Raw genomic sequence first — 22582 nt, 5'->3', positions numbered from 1 at the left:
AACCACCCAGCAGGCTCCAGGGTTCTCTAATTAATGCTCAATAGTGTTCATCAGTGAACTTCTCTGCAGAGACTGTGTATACCCACTGGCCTTGGGATGGCATCCTGACCCTTAAAGTCTATTACTGTAGGGTCCAGTCATGTCTTACTTTTTAAAGTTTTATTTATTTTTACTTATGAGTGTTTGCCTGTATGTATGTAAGTATGTGTACCATCTGGGTGCAGTTCCCAGGGAGACCAGAAGAGGGCATTAGATCCCCTAGAATTAGAATTGTAGATAGTTGTGAACCTTCATGTGGGTGCTGGGAACTGAACCTGGCTAGAAGAACAGCCAGTACTATTAATAGCTGAGTCATCTTTCCAGCGTCTATCCCTTCCTTTCTAGTCACTCCTGTCACCAGCTACCCTGATGCTTAAACTTCTTTGAAAACGCCCTAAAGCAAAAAGCTCTTGGAATGGCCAAGACCCATGTGCTCCTATGTAGAGGTTCCCAAAGCCTAAGTGGTTGTGGTGGAAGCTCTCTGCTCCCCTCCTCACCCTCCCCAGAGCCTACTCACCTTGATCATGCTGTACAGGGACTTTTCGTACTTAGTCCGGAAGATCTCCCGAATGTCAAGCATGTCCAGCTCACTCCTGGAGACCATGATGCGGATCAGCGTGTTGTCTCGAGTCCCCAGGCCCTAGAGGACATGAGGGTATGAGGGACTGCACTCATGGAGAATGTCTGGTTATCTGCTCTGCCCTCTTGGAGTAGCCAAGAAGGGATGGGACAGCCAGTGTTCCGATATCTCTCATAGCAAATATTCATTTACTCTAATGTGCCATGGAAATACCACAGGTATCACCAGTGTCAAATGAAAGAAATCCTGGGAAATGCTGTCCTTTGGAACACACCTAGAAGGAAACCAGCTGCCTCGTCACAATGTTCAGCATTGTAAATGTGGAGAGATTACTGACAGATGCCAAAGTGTTTTCTAAAGTGGTTTGATATGAATAGGAATATTCTGGCTTGTTACTTATTTATTATTTTTTTTCAGACAGGGTTTCTCTGTATTGTTTTGGAACCTGTCCTAGAACTAGCTCTGTAGACCAGGCTGGCCTCGAACTCACAGAGACCTGCCTGCCTCTGCCTCCTGAGTGCTGGGACTAAAGGTATGCACCACCAATGCCTGGCTTGTTACTTATTTTTATGGTTTAAAAATTTTCAGAGATTTATTTTTACTTTCATTTATGTACATACCTGTATATATGCCATATGTGTGAGGTGACTGCAGAGGACAGAAAGGGTTAGAGTGACAGGCAGTTGTGAGTTGTTTGATATAGGTTCTGAGAACTGAACTCAGGTCCTCTGGAGAGCAGTAAGTGCTCCTAACTACTGTTTGAGCTCTCTCTCCACCTCACAAAACTTTTAAGAATTACATTTATTTATCTGTGTGGGTGGGTATGCACATGCTATGGGATGTGTGTGGAAGTCACAGGGCAACCTTTGGCTGTTCTTGCCTTTCACCTGGTTTTGTGTTTTTGTGACAAGGTGGAGGAAGACCTTGAACTACTGACCCTCCTGCCCTACCATGCCAAGCTGTGGGAATTGCAAGTACGAACCATGAACCACTTTGCTCTGCTTTTTTTTTTTAGTCAGAGTTTCTCTGTGTAGCCTTGGCTGTACTGGAACTCACTCTGTAGACCAGGCTGGCCTCAAACTTGTAGAGATCCACATGCCTCTGTCTCCTGAGTGCTGGGATTAAAGGGATGTGACACCACTGCCCAGCTCAGCCAGTGCTCTTAACCCCTATGGGAGGCACCACTTCCTACACAGGTGGTCCTGGGCTATATAAAAAAGCTAGTGAGCATGAACCTGAGTGAGTCAGCAAGCAGCATCCTCCATGATTCCGATTTCAGTTCTGTCCTAACTTTCCTCAGTGATGGACAGTGTCCTAGAAGGATAAGCCAATAAATCTTTTCCTCCCTTGGGTTGCTTTTGGTCAGAATCTTTTTTATTATCTTGCTCCCCACCCTACTCCACCCCTGGTCACAGTATTCTATCACAGCAACGAAACTCAAACAAGAACAGGCTCTTTCTGGCCACTGGACACCAAGGATTTGGTAAAATCCCAGCAGTCTTGAGGAAGTGGGCAGAGGCTTCCCTCCCCCAGTCTCATTCCCACTAACCCACTACATACCTTCATGGCCTTGAATAGCCTTTCAGCAAAATATTCCGGGGTACTGCGGATGCATTTTACTGGAAAAAAGGAGAGAAGGAGAGATGAAGGGTAGTTTCCTACTTCCTTCCTCCCTCCCTCCCTTCAATCTCCCTCTCCTCCTCCCTCTCTAGCCTTGGATGTGCTGGAAGTGCTTTACAACTGAGATACATTACTTTTTATTTTGTAACAACTGAGATATATTACTTTTTAAATTTTGAAACAGTATTTGCTAAATTGCCCAGCCTAGCCTCAAATTTACTCTTGTAGCCTAGGCATGCCTTAAACTTTCAGTCTTGCTGTCTCAGCTTCCCTAGTGATGGGATTGTGCCTGTGTTTGGTTGGGAGTGATGTACACTTCATAATCCCAGCACTCCAGAGATGGAGGCAAGAGGATCAGATATTCAAGGTCATCTTTGGCTACACAGTGAGTTGAGACCAGCATGAAATATAGGAGATCTTGCCTCAAACAAACAAACAAACAAACAGGGCTAGTAACACCCTGACTGCTCTTCCAGAGCACCCAGGTTCAATTCCCAGCACCTACATGACAGCTCATAACTCTCTGTAACTCACATTCTGGCAGGCAAAACACCAATGTACATAAATTAAAGAAAAAAAAACATAAGAAAGAAAAGAAAGCAGTAAACAAGGCTGCGCATGCAACTCAATGGCAGAGAGAGAGTGCTTGCCCAGTACACACAAAGTCCTCAGCACCAAGTCAGGCATGATAGCATAAATGCTCACACACATGCAGAGGTAGGAATAGGAGGTCAAGGGTCAGCCTCATCTGACCTCATAATTCAAGGCCAACCTGGGCTAAATGAGACCATGTCTCAAAAACAAAAACCAGCTAACTTGTGGCCTGGCTTTGCTGACTCTTAAGATATCAGACTGGCAAAGAACTCAGTAAGTTCAGTCATCCCCCCACTTCATCTGAGATGGATACTATCGAGAGGTCCTGGGGTTGAATCTGGGCTCATCAGCTCCTGGCTAATCCTATAACCAAGGTAGCCCTGATCCATTACACAAAGCCATTCCTTGATAAGAGACTCAGCCTCTATGTAACACAGTTTCTTCATCTGCTAAGTGGAGACAGTGGTGGTGTTAGGCCCTGGCCCTCTAAAGACTTAATACAGCATGGCGCCTGGCAGGCAGACCCTCCAAGGTCTTTGATGACTATTATCCCAATCTAAGGTGGGTGCTTTCTACCCTTGTCACATAGGACATTAGTGCCTAAGGCTGAATTCCTCCCCATCCCCAGGTTCAGCCATGCTGCTCGACCAAGGCTCTATCTCCTGCTTTTCTATATTCTAACTCCACCCCATGGAGATCCCTTTCATTGCTATGCATTTACTTCTGGGATAACATCCCAGACACCTTGGCACCAGTACATACCCACGGCCAACATCAGCTTCTCAAAGTCTCCAGACAGCTCCCCTCGGATACTGGCTTCAATTGGCTTCCCTGTGGTCTTCAGATACTCATCAAACACTGAGGGAGACAGACAGACAGACATGACCTCTAACAGTGTTGCCATATCAAAAAAAAAAAAAAAAAAAAAAAAAAAAAGAACAGAGACTTTTGAAGGGGATGACAAAATAGGCAAGAGTCAAACGCTGGCAGGAGGCTAGGGCTAGCACTTTGGTGCGGTGGCTGGGAGGTGATACAGTTGTGTCATTTTTGCTGTGCAGGACTCTGTCTTGAGACAGGGCTAGTACAGTCCTGGTAATGGCTCAGGTAAGGAACTGCACAACCCACAACAGGCCTGGTATTTGGTTTGGAGATGAAGTGGTTTCAGTACCATCAGTAGAAGAGGAAAATAGAAATGGGTTCTCAGTGGCACCTGGGGAGGTACCGCAGTTTGGGAACTCACCCAACCGGAGGTGCTGCTTGCTACGATTTCCCAAGATATAAATGAACTGAGCCTCGTCTGTTCCCCATTTCAGTTCCCCTGCCTCATACAGGTCCTAAGAAGGAACAAGTGAGTGAAACGTAGGGAAGAACAAACCAGGGGAGGCAGGACACTCTGGCTAAGCCACTCAGGACAGCTGCCTGATCCTGAAGTTACTGGTGACTTCTTGACCTTTGCACACTCCCATCTTCCTTTCTGTGGAAGCTCCCCTCAACCTTCACTGCCCAGACCAGAAGTCCTCCCTTCTTCCACAAATACCCCCGTGGTCTGTTAGATGAATGCCCTTTCCTTCTTTTCCTTCCATAGCTCCCATAGTTTTCTCTGTGTGTGGGTGTGGGGTGGTGTCAGAGGGTCAACCTCAGGTGTTGTCCCTCAGGTTCTGTCCACCTTATTTGTTTTTTGAGGTAGTGTTTCAGCTTTTTACATGGGTGCTGGGTGGGGATCAAATGCAGGCTATCATTTTACGCTAACACCTCTGGAAGAAACCTACATCTTTTCTCTGATGAAACCTTATAAAAACCACACTGATTCAGGGATTTCTGGTGCTTGATACAAAAAACTTCACCGCTACCAGGGCCCATGATCTCTCCCTTTCCATAAGGCTCCTTGCTGAGTCATTGAGACCTCCATCAGCATCCTTTACCTGGACATCCTGTTGGACCAAGTCCTCACTCACAACATCGTCATTCTCCCGGGTTCCCTGGATGGAGAGACAAGAGAGTGTATGTTTCCTATGTATGGAGCCAAGAGGAGACGCAGGAGAGTGACTGAACAGGAGAAATGCACAGTATCGATTTTGTAGAGTTGTACGGAGCCTCTCCCTGACCAAACAGGAGCCCTGGGAATGACTGAGGTCCTTCTGGTATCTCCACTCCAGGGCAGATGAAAGGCATTCTCCAAGTCACTTCATGACAATAATGCCCAAGGGGTAAAGGATGGTATAGGGTCTTACTATGTAGCCTTGGCTGACCCAAAACTTACTAGGTTGGCCTAAAACATACACTGATCCTTCCACCTGTACCTCCTGAGCACTGGAAGTCTAGGCATATAATCACATTTGTGTGCTAATATTAGGGTCTCTCATCCCCCTAAACCAAGAATTTACCCATGAGGATTTGAGACTTGTATTCTAAGGTCTGAACTACCAGAAGGGAGTTCTGATGTATGTGAGGAGAGAAAGGAGACTGTGAATGAGGCATGTGGCTCTCCATGGGGCACAAGACTGTGTAAAGCATGGTGTTGGGACAAGAACAGACCAACAGACAGAGCCTAGGCTGCAGAGTGGCCTCTCAGGCTCCAAAGGATGAAACAAATGGAGATGGGCAGTAAAGAAGGTGTGACCTACATGAGACCCTTACATCCTGCAGTCCTCCTAGGCTGCTTGTTTGAGAAGCAGGGAAAGGAGCCTGTGGCTCCCATGGGGAGAGCTGTAGAAAGGGACATATGTGTGCACATGGACCTACCTGGAGCAGCACCACCAGCATCTTCTGGAAGTGGCCGGAAGTGTCTCCAATGATGTCAGACTCCAGATCTCGCTCATAGGCTGTAGAAGGAACACAGGGGCTCTAGTTGCATCCCCCCACAAAGCCTCTGGGATCTAGAAAAGATGTATTTTGCTCCCCCCATATGATTAGCTTTTGTTGTAAACCCCAATTCAATATGTATGGCTACCATGACAACTGTCTCTTCACAGCTGCTAGTACTGGGACACAAAGAAGTAGATTCTTCCTACTTCCATCCCCTTGTACCATCCCACCATATCATCATCCTCACCTGGACAGAGGGTTCTTCTACTCACAGTGACAAGGCAACTGTCACAAAGTTCATATCTGATTGCAACACCCCTGACTTGTCACTGAACTCTGAGTAAAACATTAGTGTTCTTTTGGCTACAAAGTCCTCTGTGATGCTAACCCACCCTATACCTCTCCAGTCTCATCTGGGCCACCTAACTCACTTCTGCATAGGGCTCTATATACTGCTGTCCCTTTGCCAGAAGGACCATCTGTCACCTCATTCTCCATACAACAAGCTCCTCACTTCCTCCTAAGGCAGGTTTTCTGACATATGTTCTATCTTGGGAAAGTCTAGTTCTTGTTCATTTCCTTTGTAAAATCTGACCACTGTGTGTCATCATTATTTTCCTCTGAGATTCATCATTCTTTCACAAAGCTACAAGTTCCAGTGATCAGAGACCACATTGCTTTTATCTATTACCTTCTCCCGAGAACCTGTACATTGTCCAACACAGAACAGGTACTTACTGCATGAATGGAGAGAAGGATGGTGAATAGATAGAGGGTGTGTGTGTGTATGTGTGTGTGTGGGAAGGTGTATATGGATGAGTAGATGGATAGATAAGTGAGTGGATAGATAGATTGATAAATGTATGGATAGGAAGATAGATGGGTGTTGGATTAATGGATAAATAGTATATAGATGGGTTGGTAGATGATGGATGGATGGATGGGTAGGTGGTAAATGGATGGGCATATGGATGGGTAAGTGAGTAGATGGATGATGGATAGATAGATGTTGGATGAATAGATGAATGGTAATGAATGGGTTGATGGGTGGGTAGATATGAATGTATGAATGATGGGTGGATGGATGAGAGGATAGATGTATGTTGGATTGAGGGATGGTAGATGGGTGGGCAGTGTCACGATGGATGGAAGGATGGGTGGATAGATGGATGAGTGGATGGATAATAGATGGTTAGAAACATGGGTAGGTCAGAAGGGAGGTGGATGGTTACTTTTTAAAAATAATTTATTTATTTTTATTTTATGTGCATTGGTGTTTTGCCTGTATGTTTGTATGTCTGTATGAGGCTGTCAGATCTTTGAGTTACAGACAGTTGTGAGCTACCATGTGGATGCTGGGAATTGAACCTGGAAGAACAATCAGTACCCTTAACCACTGAGCCATTTCTCCGGTCCCCTGATGGTTACTCTTAATGTCCCCACCCTTGCAGTCTGAGTGTCCTTCCTGCCCATCTCACCATCCTTGTATGCAGCCACCAGTTGGTGCATCTGCTCATTGGTCCGGGAAGCCAAAATCTCAATGAGGCACTTCTCATCTGTGCCAATGCCCTGCAAGGAGAGAAGAAGCATGTTGGGTAGAGCAGAATGGGAAGCCTTAGCAGCAAGGGGACTCTGGAGCCTGGGCTGTGACATCTCCTGCAGTTATGGTGTCTTTGGCTCAGCTTTTAAGCATCATTTGGGGGATGCCATCCTAAGACTCAAGGCATGGGTTCTAGTCCTACCTGTACAGTAACTGTCATGACTTCTCATTAAGAAATGTAATCTTGGGACTATGGCTGTAGCTCAGTTGGTATAATTCTTACCTGGCATGCAGTAAGGCTCTGGGTTTGACCCAGTGCTGCATAAAGCCAGGCATGGTAGGCACGAAGCTCTAGTCCCAGTATTTAGGAGACAGAGGCAGAAGGCTTAGGAGTTTCAGGCCAGTCTGGGCTACATGGTACCCTGACTCAGTAAATAAATAATTCAGAAACCAACACAATCCTGCATTCTTTTTCTCCTAGAATCACCCCTGAAAGTAAGATGGGCCATTGGCAACTTTACCAGAATAGTAAAGTTAACTGCAGAGATTATACCAGGGTTGTCATTCCTGCACAAATCCTCACAGCCTGAGGGGAAAATAGAGCCTCAATGTGTATTGCCAGAGTTCTGTTCCTGGAGAACAGTGTTCATTAAGTCAGACAGAGTGACCTTTAAATGTATTCTCCAAGTTACCCACCCAATGGAGGAAACATGCTAGCACTTTGTGCATAAAATGAACATTTATAAAATCTTCAACAACAACAACAATGTCATCTTTCTGGCCACAGCTTTCTCATCTATACAACAGGAAAGGTCTTCATTGTGCTGCTGAACTCTAAGGCTGGCTGGGAAGGTAACATCTCACATGGTTGAGTGTGTCCATTCATGAACTGAATCTATGTGTAGGAACTCAATGATGGCAGAGGGCATAGGCTTTATAAACTATAAAGTGTCAGGTTTAATCAAAGGCTCTGTGTATATTTTTTTTTAGGGTGCTATGGATGGGACCTAGAGCTTCAAAGCAGGCATTCTACCACTGAGTCACACACCCTAAATCAGGGGCTGTGTGAGCTCACACACACAAGTACATGCATGCAGAGGTCAGAGGTTAACATCGGGTGTCTTCTTTACTGCTCTCCATTTTAGTTTCAAGCAAGGTCTCTTACTAAACTGAGAGCATGCTGTTTTGGCTAGACTGACTAACCAGTAGGCCCTGCAACACAATGTGAGTCATATAACTATCTTATATTCAGGATCACTAATATGAGGGGTCAGGGCCCACAGGTTGATAATCAGTGCCATCCCTTCCTCACCTCCTCGTTTTCAAGAAAAAGGTTTCTGCTAGTAAACTATGGGAGCTGCAAGGCCTCTGCCTGATAAAGGAAGCTGTCCTAGAGGGCTTCCCGAAGGCAGGCTGGGCAGGAAAATGGAGAGCTTTGTAAAGTACGCAAGGTGACCCAGACCCAGACAGACAAATAGTGCATGGTCTCTCATAGGGAGTCTTTAGTGTTATGTAAGCACACATGCTTCTTACCGAGATGGAGTCTTTAATTTCTTTGGCATCACAATAGGCAAGTGGCCTCATCAGGTTCACAATCAGCCGCTCAAACTTCCCGGTCAACTCATACTTCAAGTCTGCAATGAGGTCCTGGGGATGGAGGAGCACCGTGGTAGGAAGGAGTGATAAGTAAATGCTTTCTGTGCCTGGTCCAAGGCCTAGTCACCTTGCTGGATCCAACTCTTGGGAGGAGACACTACCATCACCCCTTAAAGAAAACTCTAGCGACTCCAGGCCACTGCTCCAAGTCATGCAGCTAGCAGCAAGTGGGCCATTCAGGTTCAAGCCCTCAGCATTGCCCTCCCCCAGGACTGTCTGCCCCACTGTCTGTCTTTCCTAGGAGAGAGGAGTGTAGAGAGTGGCTGTGGCACAGGTCTGCTTTCTCAGTGCAGGCCTAACACCTGCAGGGTGCCCAGCCCACAGGACACAGATGACACATGAGACTGAAGGACAAGTAAGAGCAGAGGAAGAAGAGCCAGCATGAGGGCAGAGCTGGAGAAGAATGTTAGGGAAGGATCCTAAATAACAAGACCGGAGGTGATGGTCCCCTCCCCCTTGGCCTTCTAGCCTCCATGCTTACCTTGCCATAGAGGGACTTGTAACTCTGGCAGATTTCCTGCCTCTGCTTGTTGCTGCGGGAGGTGATCAGCTCCAGTATGGACTCTTTGTCACTGCCTAGAAGAATTGAGGGCACCTCTTGTGAGTGACTAAGCAAGACAGTGCCTTTAGGTTCAGACTCGCATATTAAGGCACTGTCAAAATGTCCTTTGGATCGTTTTCAACTAAAGTTTCATGGTACAAATGGAGCATGCCCAGAGGCATTTATGTCACTTTAAAGTGAGCATGCTTGGGACTGTACTCCTAACCCAAGTGCATGCTCACTCAGGAATGGGACCATGGCTATGTGAATCCGAACAGGTCTGCACTAAAATGTCCATGCTTGGTTTGTTCAGCAAGAGTGCTGGCTTCTAAATGACTGCCGCCTTCTTGCCTGCCCCGGGTAATAAACCTTCCTCCACTCAACTCTCCACTGCTTATTTGGAATTGCTCAACAAGATGCAAGCCTACTGCATTCAGTTACACTGTCACCCTGTCCAGCCTGCCTTCGGGAAGCCCTCCAGGACAGCTTCCTTTATCAGGCAGAGGCCTTGCAGCTCCCACAGATTATCAGCAGAAACCTTTTTCATGAAAAAACGAGGTGAGGAGGGGATAGCAGTGATTATCAACCTGTGGGCCCTGACCCCTCATATTAGTGATTCTGAATATATTTATATGACAATTCATAACAGTTGCCAGGCAGTGGTGGCACACACCTTTAGTCCCAGCACTCGGGAGGCAGAGGCAGGCAGATCTTTGTGGGTTCGAGGCCAGCGTTTGGTCTACAGCGTGAGTGCCAGAACAGCTTGGGTTTGTGAGTCCCAGGACAGCTCTGGTTATTTCAGAGAAACTCTGCCTTGAAACCCCCCTCCAAATTTCGTAACAGTAGCCAAATTATAGTTATGAAGTAGCAATGAAGTAATTTTATGTATTAAAGAGTTGCAGCATTAGGAAAGTTGAGAACCCTTGGTCCTCCCAGAGAGGAGTCATTGCATTCACAACCCCTGAGTTCAAAGGGTCTTTGATTAAGCTTTCTGTGACATAAATACAGAGACTGTATTTATTTGCACAGAGGCAGGTAAGGATTATCACAAGGCTTCACAATGCACTTGACTTAGGAAACACCCAGATGTCCTAACAGCATATATTCTGTCAGCTGCAGACAAGCAAATGTGGCAAAAAGCACAGATTCAGGTCAGTGGTCACCCTGAAGAAAGGCAGGGGAGTCACCAGGAGGATGCCAACTTATGGCCGTTCCCAGCTACACCAACTAGGGCCATTCCTTAAGCTTGGGTCTAGGATTTGGTATTCTTTATTTCTCTTTAGTGGCTTGACATATATATACATTTTTTTGGTTGACAATATTTTATTATAAATTTATAAAATATGAAGAGAGGCAAAAAAAATTAAATAAGCTGTTCACATGGCTCAGAAGCAGAGTGCTTGTCTAGTATGTATGGAGTCCTGGGTCCAATCCTTAGCAACAGGAATAAAACAAACAAAACAAAATCACATTGCAACATTCCAGGCTCCTCCCCCACCAACAGCTATTGTGTAGCCATTTCCATGGAAATGAGACTTTCTCTCAAGGATGGAGACTGGCTCTTAAGACTTTAAAGTTCATGAAATTTACAATGCTCTGAAGTTCAGGGACCTTAGCAGTTTCAGAAAGCCCAGACTGAGACATGGGCCATAAGGTCCTTCCCCAAGTTTATAAAAGCAGTAACAATGGCTGGAGAGGGAACCCTCTCTGGTGCAGCTGCCTGCAAGCTGGGCAAGGGGCTCTAAGGATGCAGCTTCCCAGTGAGTGGGGTTTTCAGTTATGCAGCTGTTTTGGGGTCACCTGTGTAGCTGTAAGTAACCCCTATAAACTGGCTGGTTCATCAAATTAGATTGTAGCACAAATTCTAATTGTTCTTAAGAATAAAAACTCAGAGTCAGACATGGGGGGGGGGGAGCAGAAAGATCAGAGAAGCAAAGCAGCCAGCCGCTGGAGTGTTCTTACCTCTACCAATGCTCAGACCAAAGGGCCGATCCTGTCCTCAGACTGATGCTCCTCAGACTGCCCTGAGCTCCTGTCTCCTCCCGCCTTATATTTCTCTTTAGTGCTGGGATTAAAGGCATGGGATCCCAAGTGCTAAGATCACCTTTATGAGTTCTGTTTCTCTTTTAGATTGGATCAGTTTTGTGTAGCTCAGAGTGGCCTTGAATTAACAGAGCTCTGTCAGCCTCTGGTCGAGTGCTGGGATTCAAGGTGTGTACCACCACTGACTGGCCACTATGGCTAACTAGTGTGGCTGCTGGGATTAAAGGTGTGTGCCACCACTGCCTGGCCTCTATGGCTAATTGGTGTGGCAAGCTTTATTTGTTGGATCATAAACAAAATATCATCACACTAGATGAATGGAACAGTGTCTTTGGTTTGTTGTTAGTGCCCTAACTGGGTAGACTAAAGTTTGTTCGAGTTTCTCTAGGAAAAGTCACAAAATACTAGCAAATGGCTGGAGGGAAGGCCACACGTGGGACTGGCTATCTTCCATGCACCTCCTCCCGGTAGGACCCACTCTTAGATAGCTGACACCCACCGAAGCCCTTCATGGCTGTATACAAAGCTTCAGCATCCTGATTTGGATCAAAGTCTGGGAAGTCATGGACGGAGCCTCGGTACATGGCACTCTGTGGAGAGAAAAGCAGAGGGTGAGTTCCGACCTTGGACCTCTAGCCAGGACAGACTATTAGCTCTGGTTCAGGCTGAGCTCTGTTCCCCAGAGGAAAAACAAGTGCTGAGGTTGCCTAGGAAGGGCGTGGCTGACTCTTAGAACCACCAGATGCAGCTGGCTCAAAGGACAGTGTCATTCCTCCAAGGGAGGTGGCTTGGCCAAGGCTCACCACCCTCCACCACCTGGCACCACTAGGGGAGGTTTAAAAGCCTGGCTGAGTAGCAGGCTGGAAATGACTTCCATGAGTGACAAGGGTCCCACCTGTGGTTGTGTGTGTGTGTGTGTGTGAGAGAGAGAGAGAACTGGAGGTCAGAGGTCAACCATAGTTGTTTCTCAGATGTCCTCTACCTTATTTTTGTTTGTTTTGAGATAGGGTCTCACCATGTGGCCCTGGTTCACCTGGGAGTGCTATGTGGACTATGCTGACTTTGAATTTACAGAGATCTTGCTTCTGCCTCCTAAGTGCTGGGATTAAAAGTGTGCACCATCACACCCAGTCCTACCTTATTTATTTATTTAGTTTTGTTAAGAACGGTTTTAAGTTTATTATTACCATGTTTAGAGGGTGGGAATGTGTCTGCCATGATGCACATGTGAGGGTCAGAGGACAACTTTGTGAAGTCTGTTCTCTCTTTCCATCTTTAGGTGGGTACCGGTGATTGAACTCAGAATGTCAGGCTGTGTAACAGCCTCTTTCCTCACTGAGACATCTTGTTTTTGCTTTTTGAGACAGGGTCTTTCTACATAGCCCCAGCTGTCCTGGAATTCACTGTGTAGACTGAGCTTGTCTAGAACTCATAACAATCCACCTGCCTCTACTAGGATTAAAGGCATGAGCCACCATGCCTGGCACACCTTAGTTTTGGAAACAGGGTCTTTCAGTGGCCTGGGACTCACCTGTCATAGGTGGCCTGGCTACTGCACCCCAGGGATTCACCCATTCCTGCCACCCCAGAACAGCTATTACATGCTTTTTTGGGGTATAGGGGGCTGGGTCCTAGGATTTGAACACAGGTCCTCATGTTTTGCCTAGCAAACACGTTGAGGAAGATGGAGCCCCCTTCCCAGCACCCCTAACCAGTTTTCACAGCATTTTACAGTTTACAAAGCCTCTTATCTCCATTAACACAATTATATTAGTCACTGCAGGAGTGTTTAAGGTGGCTTGTACAACCAAAACCTGAGAAGGAGCCCCACAGACCCCAGCCCTCTTCCCTGCTCCCTCACTGCACAAACCTAACAGCTGCCAGCTACTCTGGGGGACCCAGAATTGCTCTCCAATTCAATGCCAAGATGAGTACTGGTCCTGAGGGCCCAGTAAACTGAGCTGCGAACTGGCATCTAAGAATAAGCTGGCAGGGTCCTTGCAGGCCAGAAGAAGAAGGCAGAGAGCCAGGAGGCCTCAGACATCAGATCAAAGCTGAATGCACAATGGGCTGCTTCATGGAGGAGTCAGATGTGGGTCAGCCATACAGCATAGATAAGTAAGGGGTCAGAAAGAACCACCAGGTAAAACCAGTACACGAGGAGCCATCACTGGGCAGGCACACGATGTGTCCGTGCCAGTCCCTGGCCCAAGGGCTGAAGATTCAGAAAAACCAAAGATCCAATTTTGTTAAGCCCAGTGGCAGATATGATCCATAAATGGCTGCAGCAAACATCTAAAGAGAGAAGCAAGTTACAGAGACAACAGCTAAGATCAACACCAGCTCCAAAAGGAGATCAGAAAAGGCCCTGTAGATGGAGGAGCGGCGGGAGGCTTGCTGATTGTGCCTTCAAGGACAGGCAAAACAGGAGTCCTTCCATGGTCCTGTGTCCCCTGGTGGCTCCTACCACAGAATCCAGCCAGACATCTGTCTGCCCTCTGCCTTCGGTCACTGAAGTTGCCTCTTCAGAGTTAAGCAGGGCTGCTATTTAAAGTTCTCAAAGGGCGAGTGGCCAGAAAGGGACACAGCCTTCTTCCCACCATTCGCCATTTGTGAATCCCCTGCAACCCGATATCAACCCTGGGCAATGAAAGAGAAACAGGCCAGATAGCAGAGCAGGGAGGGGTGGCCCATGCTGGCTCTGCCTCCGATTACACTCTCTCCGCCCTCTTCAGCCTTCTAAGGCCCACCATATTTGCATTTGCAGTGCTACCCTGGATAGTCTGATCCACAGACAGACCTGAGGTCCATCCAGTGTCAGGCCTGATCTGCGCATGGTTCAGAGACTGACCAGAGGAGGCCCTCAAGTCCCTGTTACCAGAAAAAAAAAAAGACAGTGTCCAGCTGGAATTTTACCTCCTGACCATTTGGTGTCTCTCTCTGTAGATCCTGACCTAGCAATGTCAGAAAATAATTACCATCAGTTTCTACAGTGGAGAAAAAAAGGGGTAGAGGGACTAGAATGTCTGCTTTTAGTCTAACCTTCCTCTTGATCCTTTGAGTTTTTGTTTGTTTGTTTGACATAAAGTCTCACATAGCCAAGGCTGTTCTTGAACTCACTATGTAGCAAAGGCAGACCTTGAACTCTTGATGCACCTGCCTCTGCCACCTGAGTGCTAGGATTACAGGGGAGTGACACCACATCTGGCTCTTTGATTCTTGACTCCATAAGGACAGGAGCTGTCATGAATAGGACATGACCGCATAGGACAAAGTGGATCCCCACAACCAGCACAGGCTTAGCAATGGAGACCAGAGAGGGCTTGCTAAATCTAAGTTGAATGAAGGACTGAAGATGCTCTCTTCTGAGGTGAAGAATGCTAACGAGGGAGGCAGGCGGGGGAAGGCAGGTTGATACCTTGGCATGGATTCCTAGCACCATTGCTCAGCATTGGGGATGCTGGGACCAGTGCTGGAGTATCCAACTTTAGAATAGCTTTCTGGAAGCCAGATTCTCTGGGGGTCTACCTGGGGCAGCCAGCTGCTACCATGACTAATGTTTTCTTTCCACCTGCCTGAGCCCACATGTCCATCATCTCTCTAGCTCCAACCTCCTTGCCACTGGTCCTGGGACTCACTTGGAGAAAAAAAGGCAATGCACCTTAAACTTTCAAAGACCCAAAATAGAGAGAACAAGTGACATGTGACCAGCCAATGTGTCAGAGGCCTGACTGGGAAGGGGAAAGATGGGTGTTTCTAGCAAACCAAGCTTTCACCCTCCCTGCCAGTTGCTAGGATGGTGTGGCAGGTTGTAAGGGAAGGAGTGACCATCACATGGCTTAGGGATTCTTCCTCAGCTAATGATACCCACCTGTCTGTCCTTGAAGTCAAAACAGAGTTATTGTCCTGCACTGTGTCTCCCCTGCTGGGAGGCAGCTTTTGGAGAACTGTTTGCTCTCTGTGCTAGGGTGACCCACTTTCAAGCTCTAAACAGGCATCAATGACCCACCATGCCTATACCCCAAAAGCTTCTCACACAAAGATTCTCATTTCCAGGGAAACTAGAGCCACCCACTCATCCATTTGCTATTTATTTGCCTATCTACCTACCAATCCACCCATCTGCCCATTTATGCTGCAATCTTTCCTTCTATCCATTTATCTGTCTACTCATCTGGCCATGTATCTATCAGTCTGTCCATCTGCCATTCCATCTATCTATCTATCTATCTATCTATCTATCTATCTATCTATCTATCTATCTTCCTTCATGACCATCTATCCACCCAACTAGCAATCCATTCACTCATCTACCCACATATGCATCCATCCATCTCTCACTGAGAATCTACAAGGTGCTAAGTCCAGGGACCTGTAAGAACTCACAGTCTGGCAGGAAACTACATGGTAAATGCAGCCACAATGCAGTCAGCCAAGTGCATCACAGAGGCGGGCCAGAGAAGAAACCCTGTGAAGGCCAGGACTGTATCTGTTTTGCTCACTGATTTCTTTCCAGCCCCTAGCACAGGACCTAGGACATCTAGGCACACAGGCACACCTTGGTATTTGCTTCAGAAATAGATGTGTGAATTGCTGAGAATACATGCTGAGTAGATTAGAGCTGACTTCCTGGAGATGATGTCTGAGTTTCTGTGAGTTCTACAGGATGAGTAACAGCTGCCCTTCACCCCGGGGAGAGAGGCTGTGGAAATTACCACACAGAGGAGACATGGCAGAGGGCTGGGAGACAGTGAGAACATCGGGAAAAGGAACCCAGGTTACAGTGCTTAGGAGCCAATACCCAGAGTCTGTCAACTCGTGTGGGGTACAATGAAGCAGAAAATGGGACTGTGGTCCTGTTGGCTACCCTGGGCATGCCCCTTAAGTCAGGACCTGGCCAAAGCAAGATTCTTGCACCTGGCATTGCTGTCTCTGCCCATTGAACAAATTAACCATGTAACCTATCTTCTGTGTAGGTTAAAAGAAGTCAAGCAGCAAGCAGTTTCATACTGATACCTTTCTCAAGGACAATAGTAGGGATACCTTCATTTATTTTCTGTCACTGTGATAAAATACCCCCCCCCAAAAAAAGCAACTTAAGGGAAAGGGGGCTTTTTTTGGTTCATGCTTCATAAGCTCAGGTCATCATGATGGAGAAGTTGGGGTGGTAGCTGATCATACTCCTTCCACTGTCAAGAAACAAAGACGAGTAAATGCTTGTGCTTAGCTCACTTTCTCCTTTTCATACAGTCTAAGATCTCAGCCTAGGGAATGGTGATACCTATAGTGGTTAAATCTTTCTAACTCCAGAGTTGGGCATGATGACATACCCCCTTAATCCCAGCACTCGGGAGGCAGAGGCAGGCAGACCTGTGTATGTTCAAGGCCAGCCTGGTCTAAACACTGAGTCCCAGGCTAGCCAGAGCTACCTAGCAAGATTCTCATTTAAAAAGAGGGTGGAAGTAGGGGAAGAGAATCCTTCCATAGGCATGCCAAAGAGGACCATTTCCCTAGGTGGATCTAGATCTCATCAAACTGACAGTAGAGATCAATCATTACAGGGCACATGTTAGAGGCAACAAGTGCCAAGACAGATTCTGAGATGGTTCCCAAAAGCTCACAGTCAGATGCCCAAGTTCTCTATGATCATAGGATTGAAAGCTTCCTAGAGGGTCTGGGAGGAGACAAGAGGCTGCAGGCAGAAGACAGAGCACTAGGGATGATGCCCTCCCTATTATGGCTACTTCATCTCTGCCTTTCTCCCTCCATGGATGGTTTGGGTGGGTTCTGGTGTTGTTTGGGCTGAAGATAAAACAGTGAATATAACACTGGAGAAGGATGACTAATGGCCCACACAGGCTTGGCCAAAGTATTCACAGAAAGGCAAACTAAGTGGGGATCTATTTTGGTCTTCCATGCAGCTCTGGATAGGGATGGAGAAGTCTTCCCAGTGCTTGCCTGCTAGCCCCATGATTCAAGATGTCACACTATCATGGTCTCTGCAAGCAAAGTGGGGCTTAGCTCTGGTTGCTGACATAAAGGTATAGGAACGTTCCCTCAAACCATCTAGGCCTAGCTCCCACAGGCCATGACTCACCCCATTGTGGAAGTTTATATTCTTAAATGCCATCTGTGCAACTGCCCAGGCCACCTGTAAGCCTGTCTCACCTCATGCAGACAGGATTCTGGATGCAGATACCCAGGAGGGAGGAGGGTGGGGGGGTGGAGAAAGCTTTCCACCCTGAAATATTTAGCAGACCTTGTTGCCAGGTGGTGAGCAGCCTGGGCCCTGCGGCTCCAGTCTGTGAAGCCCCGCCCCAGCTACTGCAGGTGTCTTGGGCTTCCTAGAACACAGATAAACATTACCTAGACAGATGATTGCCTATACGGGAACCCTAGCAGACAGCAACCATAACCAGCTCTGATATCCACCTCATTCTGCAGCTACTAGGGTACCAGGACATGTACCACCTTTCTCTCCCTGTCTGCAAGGTGTTTTTAAATCACTATTGCATCCCAATACTAAATCTCACTACTAAACAGGCCACAGATCTACGCCTCTTGGGGCCTTCCATGGAATCATAGTCTGCCTTTGGGTCCCAAGTTCCCCTCTTTGGAAGGTGACAAGAAGGACCTGCCATCATGATGAGCATCATGAAGAGCTAAGGTGACCGGACCCACAGAGCGTGGACTGTGCTGGGGTGTGTGGGTGTGCGCACATGTGTGAGGTGCTGCAATCAGTGCTAAGAGCAGGCAATAGACAAACTTCCTTCTTCACACCCACCTCTAGTAGTGTCTTCTGCAACCTTCTCCCTTTTGAGGCTGCTGCCTGCCAGGCACCCAGAATACCCTTCATCCTGACTACACTGGATTATTTCTCAGGTCTAGCCTTCTAATCCAGCCAGTCCATCCTGTACCCTCTTGTTTACCAAAGGTTAAGAAACCTGAAGGAGGTGCCCTCCTGTTGGCCCCAGATCTCTTTCATGTTCAACCAAAGGATGGTGCAAAGAGGTCTGACTTGCACTCACACCCAGCCACCCTGAAACTTGCTTGCAGAGAGTCTACGGGCCCTGGCTGAAACCTCGGAATCCCAAGTCTTGGCCCAACTGATCTTTCAGCCTGACCTGTTGGCTTGAGTCATTCAGAACCCTGCAAGGCAAATGCCTTCCAGCTCCTGTCTGTGTGCATACAGGAAGAGGGAAGCAGCAATGGTTCCCATTCCGGAGCTTTGCACACAACAATGAAATTGGCCTGAGCAGAAAGGCGATGGGACAAAGCATACTCCTCAGGGCTGAGAGATGCCATGCAAGAGCTATTTTGAGAGTCTGTCTTGCATCCTATAAGCACTACTCTCTGCAAGCTGGGGCTATCCCTGGTTCACTGGGTGTCATGCCTCAAGGAGGGATGAAATGAAATTGGTTCTCAGTTCAGCCAGTGGGTAAGAAGCTGCTCTGTGACAGAAGTTCTAGAGATGGAGTAATCAACAAAAGGGGGTCAGCTGGGGTTCCCTCAGCTCATAATCCCCTTCCAATGCCAGGTTTGCACTGTAAGGGTAGCCAACTGGGATCTCTCTCTCTCTCTCTGGCAAATCCTGAAACAGAGGAAGCCCTCACACCTCCCTTAGCCACACAGGAGAGAATGCTCCATTTGATCCCAAATTCTGTCACCAAACAGAGTATTCAGACAGTGTGAAAGACTGAGGTTAAAGTTTTCCTGGCCAGGGAAACTTAACCCCAGTGAGTATGACGTGGAACACACCTCTTCAGGGCATGAACAACCCTCATTGTGATTTAGTGCTTGTCTAGTTGTTCATCTCCCTTCCTGGGGATGGGGTCATTTCAATTTCCCACTCCAAAATGCATGTCACCCAGGCCCAGCCAATGAGAATAAAACCTGTGAACCACGTTGCACTATTGTATCTGGGTCTTTGAAGACAGGAGAATGGAAGGCCAAAGGTACACAATGCCTATGCCAGGCAAGGAAGAAACTCTCAGGAATGAAGCAATCTAGAAGTTGCCCACAGAAGCAGAATCTTCACTCAGTCAGCTAAGATCTGGATCCAGTCAGTCCTGAAGCTCTGCCCTTCCCAGTACTTGAGCCAATTCACATCCCTTTGTACTTGGGATATTGTGTATCATCATTGATGACTTGCATTTGAAGAGCTGTGAATTTGTAGCCACCTCTACTCTTTTTGGGCTGAAAGTACTGTGGATTATCTCAAGGGGTTAACCGAGGCCCCAGGAGTTAGCTGAAGGTAGCAGAGATTAGTTGAAGGTACCCAGTTTAGCTAAGGGTACCTGGGACTCTTGCCTGTTGATGCTGGGGTTCCCGGACCTAAGATCAGGGACCTTGGGGAGGAGAGACCCTTACCTGTGCAGTTTTGGCCATGGTCTCAGGTTCTGCAGCAGAAACCACTGTGGAAAGAGAAAGAGAATTTGAGAGATCACTCCAGGACTCTGTAACTCTCTATTGTTTGCCCCTCATTTTCCCTGTTGCTGTTCTTATACTCAGAGACCTGATGGAGCCAGGAGCGTTGTTTTTCAAATGACAGTGGCTGTATTAGATAATGCAGTCAGTCATAGCAGGGTGGGAAAGGGACAAGGAGAAGGGAGGTTGGGTATGACCACTGACCTAGTACTGACCCAGGCCCTGATGTGTGCCTGTTATCTTCCCTAATCCTTTTAGCAATCCTTACAGGCATCAGGTGCCCTTTGTAAGAGAAAGGAGGCCAAGGCTGAGTACCACATTTAGTCCAAAGTCAAATTACTTAGTACTCCAGAATTCAGAGCTCCTGTGTGCCCACTTTCTAAGCCACTAAGAATGGCTTCCCAACCAGGCCTTTGGTATACAAATGAGAAGAAGCAGGAGGTCCCAGGTATCTCCCTGAGGACACCATCTCAACTTGGGTATGTTGATTCACCCATCATTTTTCCAGTCGCAATGCTCTACACCCTGAAAACACAGCAGGACACATTAAAGCCTGGACAGTCCTATTTCCACGGGTCCCAGTGATAAATGCACCCATATGGATTTCAGTGAGCACCTGGAGGAAAGACAATGCACGGGACAAGAGGTAATGGGATGTAATTAACCCTGGGTGGCCAGTCAGAGGTCTCATATGAATGCCTGTCAGCAACACAGGCCTCAGTGTCATTGAGGTGGCAGCAGGCAGAAGGATGGTGACAGGATGGTCTGACCCATGCCTGAGGTCACTGAAGACTTGGCTCTACTCTGATGGAACACAGCCATCACCACTGTGGGAGACTTGAACAAACGGGATGAAACATCTTACTGAAACTGGGTAAGGACTATAGGGCTGGAGCTGTCAGGGACAAGGGCTACAATGACCAAAAAAGGGACATGGGTGAATTCTTATTAATAAATGAAAAGGGGAAGCAAGGCGGGTGCAGAGCTGAGCTCACAGGCACTTAGCAGAAGGGCAGGAGATGCAAGCTGAGCAATCATAGGACACCAAGAGTAGCTGGCATAAGCTGACCGACTCAAAACAGCTCCACATTGCTTTGTAAGAGTAAAAATAACTGACTTGCAAGGAACAGACTAGAAAGGAGGGTAGAAACACAGAGAATGCAACTCAGCACTCTCCAGTCCTATACATCTCCCAACTTAGGACAACTCTCCCCAGACACTTAGTAGCTATGTGACAGAGGGCTTAGTGCTCAATTCTGACTTCAAGGTTATGCTAAGCACAAACTGCCTGGGAGTGGTGCTGGGGGATGGGCCCTGAATTACTTCCAGCACAGAGCAGACATATCAGGGCTGGTGGTATTCATTGCAGTGGTGGGAAGTTGGGTACAGGGGCTTTATTAGTTTGCCCCTATGTTGCCTCTGCTGGCATACTGCCGTCAGCAAGAGGCAGTCATCTGATAATGCTGGGGTGGAGGACACAGACAGAGATCTGTCTGCAATTGAAGCTCAGCTACAGGAAACCCTGCTGTTGCCCTAGCAACCGGGGGCCCCTTGGTATAAAAGTGCAGCTCTCACCAGGAAATGGAAACCTCACATGAGAAGGGGTGACTTCTAAGATTGATTCATTCCAGAACCAGCCCCTAGGGTTTCCCCAAGTCTGGGGGCTCAAGGGGCAGCCAGTGAAGGAATGAACCCCCAAACTGTCAGAGAGCCAGGGAGTAAAAGAGGCCCAGGAAGTGAGCTGACATGGAGTGGGAGGGCTGCGGACCTGTCACTTGAAGGCTGAGGCACTTTCCTTTGGCCTTGTTGCTGGAAACTTCAGCAGCTGGCTGGCGCCCAGGCCCATCTGGACGACAGCCCCTTTCCACAGAGCACCAGCTCCAAGGCGGGGCCACCATGCCTTTGGGGGAAACTCCAAGGGCAGTTTCTGTGGGCCTGTTGCGGGCCTGCCTCCTGTGTATGTGGAAAGTGAGTTCCTTTGATAATTTCACATTCAGATTGTAGTTCGGAGGGTCAATCTGGTCCATTCCAACAGGAAAGCTAAAGGCTACAGCACAGAGGCTAGCTGCCTGAGCACTGGGGCCCTCCCCTATAGCTCACTATCTCCTGCTAAGCAGCCACTGGCTCAGGATCCTAGCTGAGGCCTGAACCATCTGACCTCCAAGCCCTTTTCAAGATGGCCAGGACTCAGCCAGCAGCCTTGTCTGCAGGTCATAGCAAGCTTCCACACAGAAGGAGAGAGATCCAGGGTATGTGGCTCCTGCTGGGTTCCCTCCCTGGGCCTTAATGGAAGGAGGTCAATATGCAGCTGCCATCTTTAGGAAGCCCCGTTGTCAATATGACTTTTCTATATTTCTATGTTTCCACAACAGAATGCTGGGAAGGCTCTCCCAAGATCCTGGGACTCCTCAGCCCTCCCTCAATTTATAAGTTTTATCAACTTAATCTGAAAAAGATGTTTAGACTGGTTAAAATTGGCTTCTCTTCTCTCTCCTCAGAGCCCTAAGTCTCTTTCATCTGACCACTGCCCAAGTGATTGGATCATTCCAGAAACCCCGCCCCCTTTCTGGGCAGTGGCCTTGGTGACATCTTCCTAGGTGGCCATCACCACTGCCTTGCCTGGTAGCTTGTGACCATGGAGCGGTTTCTTTAGGAGGGGGAGTAGAGTCCCACTGTTCAACAGAGAGAATGGGCCTGGGCCACCGTGTCTCCTGAGCTCTGACTAACATAAGTTGTT

At 47.7% G+C, this 22582-nt stretch overlaps 1 protein-coding gene across 3 annotated transcripts in view; it reads right to left on the bottom strand.

Annotated features, from left to right (window-relative positions):
* The window catches only part of Anxa6 (annexin A6), a 203183-nt gene that overhangs the window by 20000 nt on the left and 160601 nt on the right, over nt 1–22582 (bottom strand). For 2 of the 3 annotated variants that reach the window (XM_051180648.1, XM_051180649.1), the window contains exons 2-12: nt 19789–19832; nt 11918–12008; nt 9316–9410; nt 8712–8825; nt 7117–7207; nt 5576–5655; nt 4756–4812; nt 4074–4167; nt 3596–3691; nt 2180–2238; nt 557–679 (exon numbers count right to left, since the gene is read on the bottom strand). In XM_051180648.1, coding sequence (XP_051036605.1) covers nt 557–679; nt 2180–2238; nt 3596–3691; nt 4074–4167; nt 4756–4812; nt 5576–5655; nt 7117–7207; nt 8712–8825; nt 9316–9410; nt 11918–12008; nt 19789–19806 — 918 coding nt within the window. In that variant the 5' untranslated portion in view covers nt 19807–19832. Of the gene's footprint in view, nt 1–556; nt 680–2179; nt 2239–3595; nt 3692–4073; nt 4168–4755; nt 4813–5575; nt 5656–7116; nt 7208–8711; nt 8826–9315; nt 9411–11917; nt 12014–19788; nt 19833–22582 lie in introns of all 3 variants that reach the window. The other variant, XM_051180650.1, reaches the window with a different exon arrangement.

The sequence above is a fragment of the Phodopus roborovskii genome, unplaced genomic scaffold (assembly GCF_943737965.1).
Source record: "Phodopus roborovskii unplaced genomic scaffold, PHOROB, whole genome shotgun sequence".
NCBI classification, from domain to species: Eukaryota; Metazoa; Chordata; class Mammalia; order Rodentia; family Cricetidae; genus Phodopus; species Phodopus roborovskii.
Note: the sequence above shows the minus strand (reverse complement) of the source record. Positions and strands in the feature narration are given on the sequence as shown.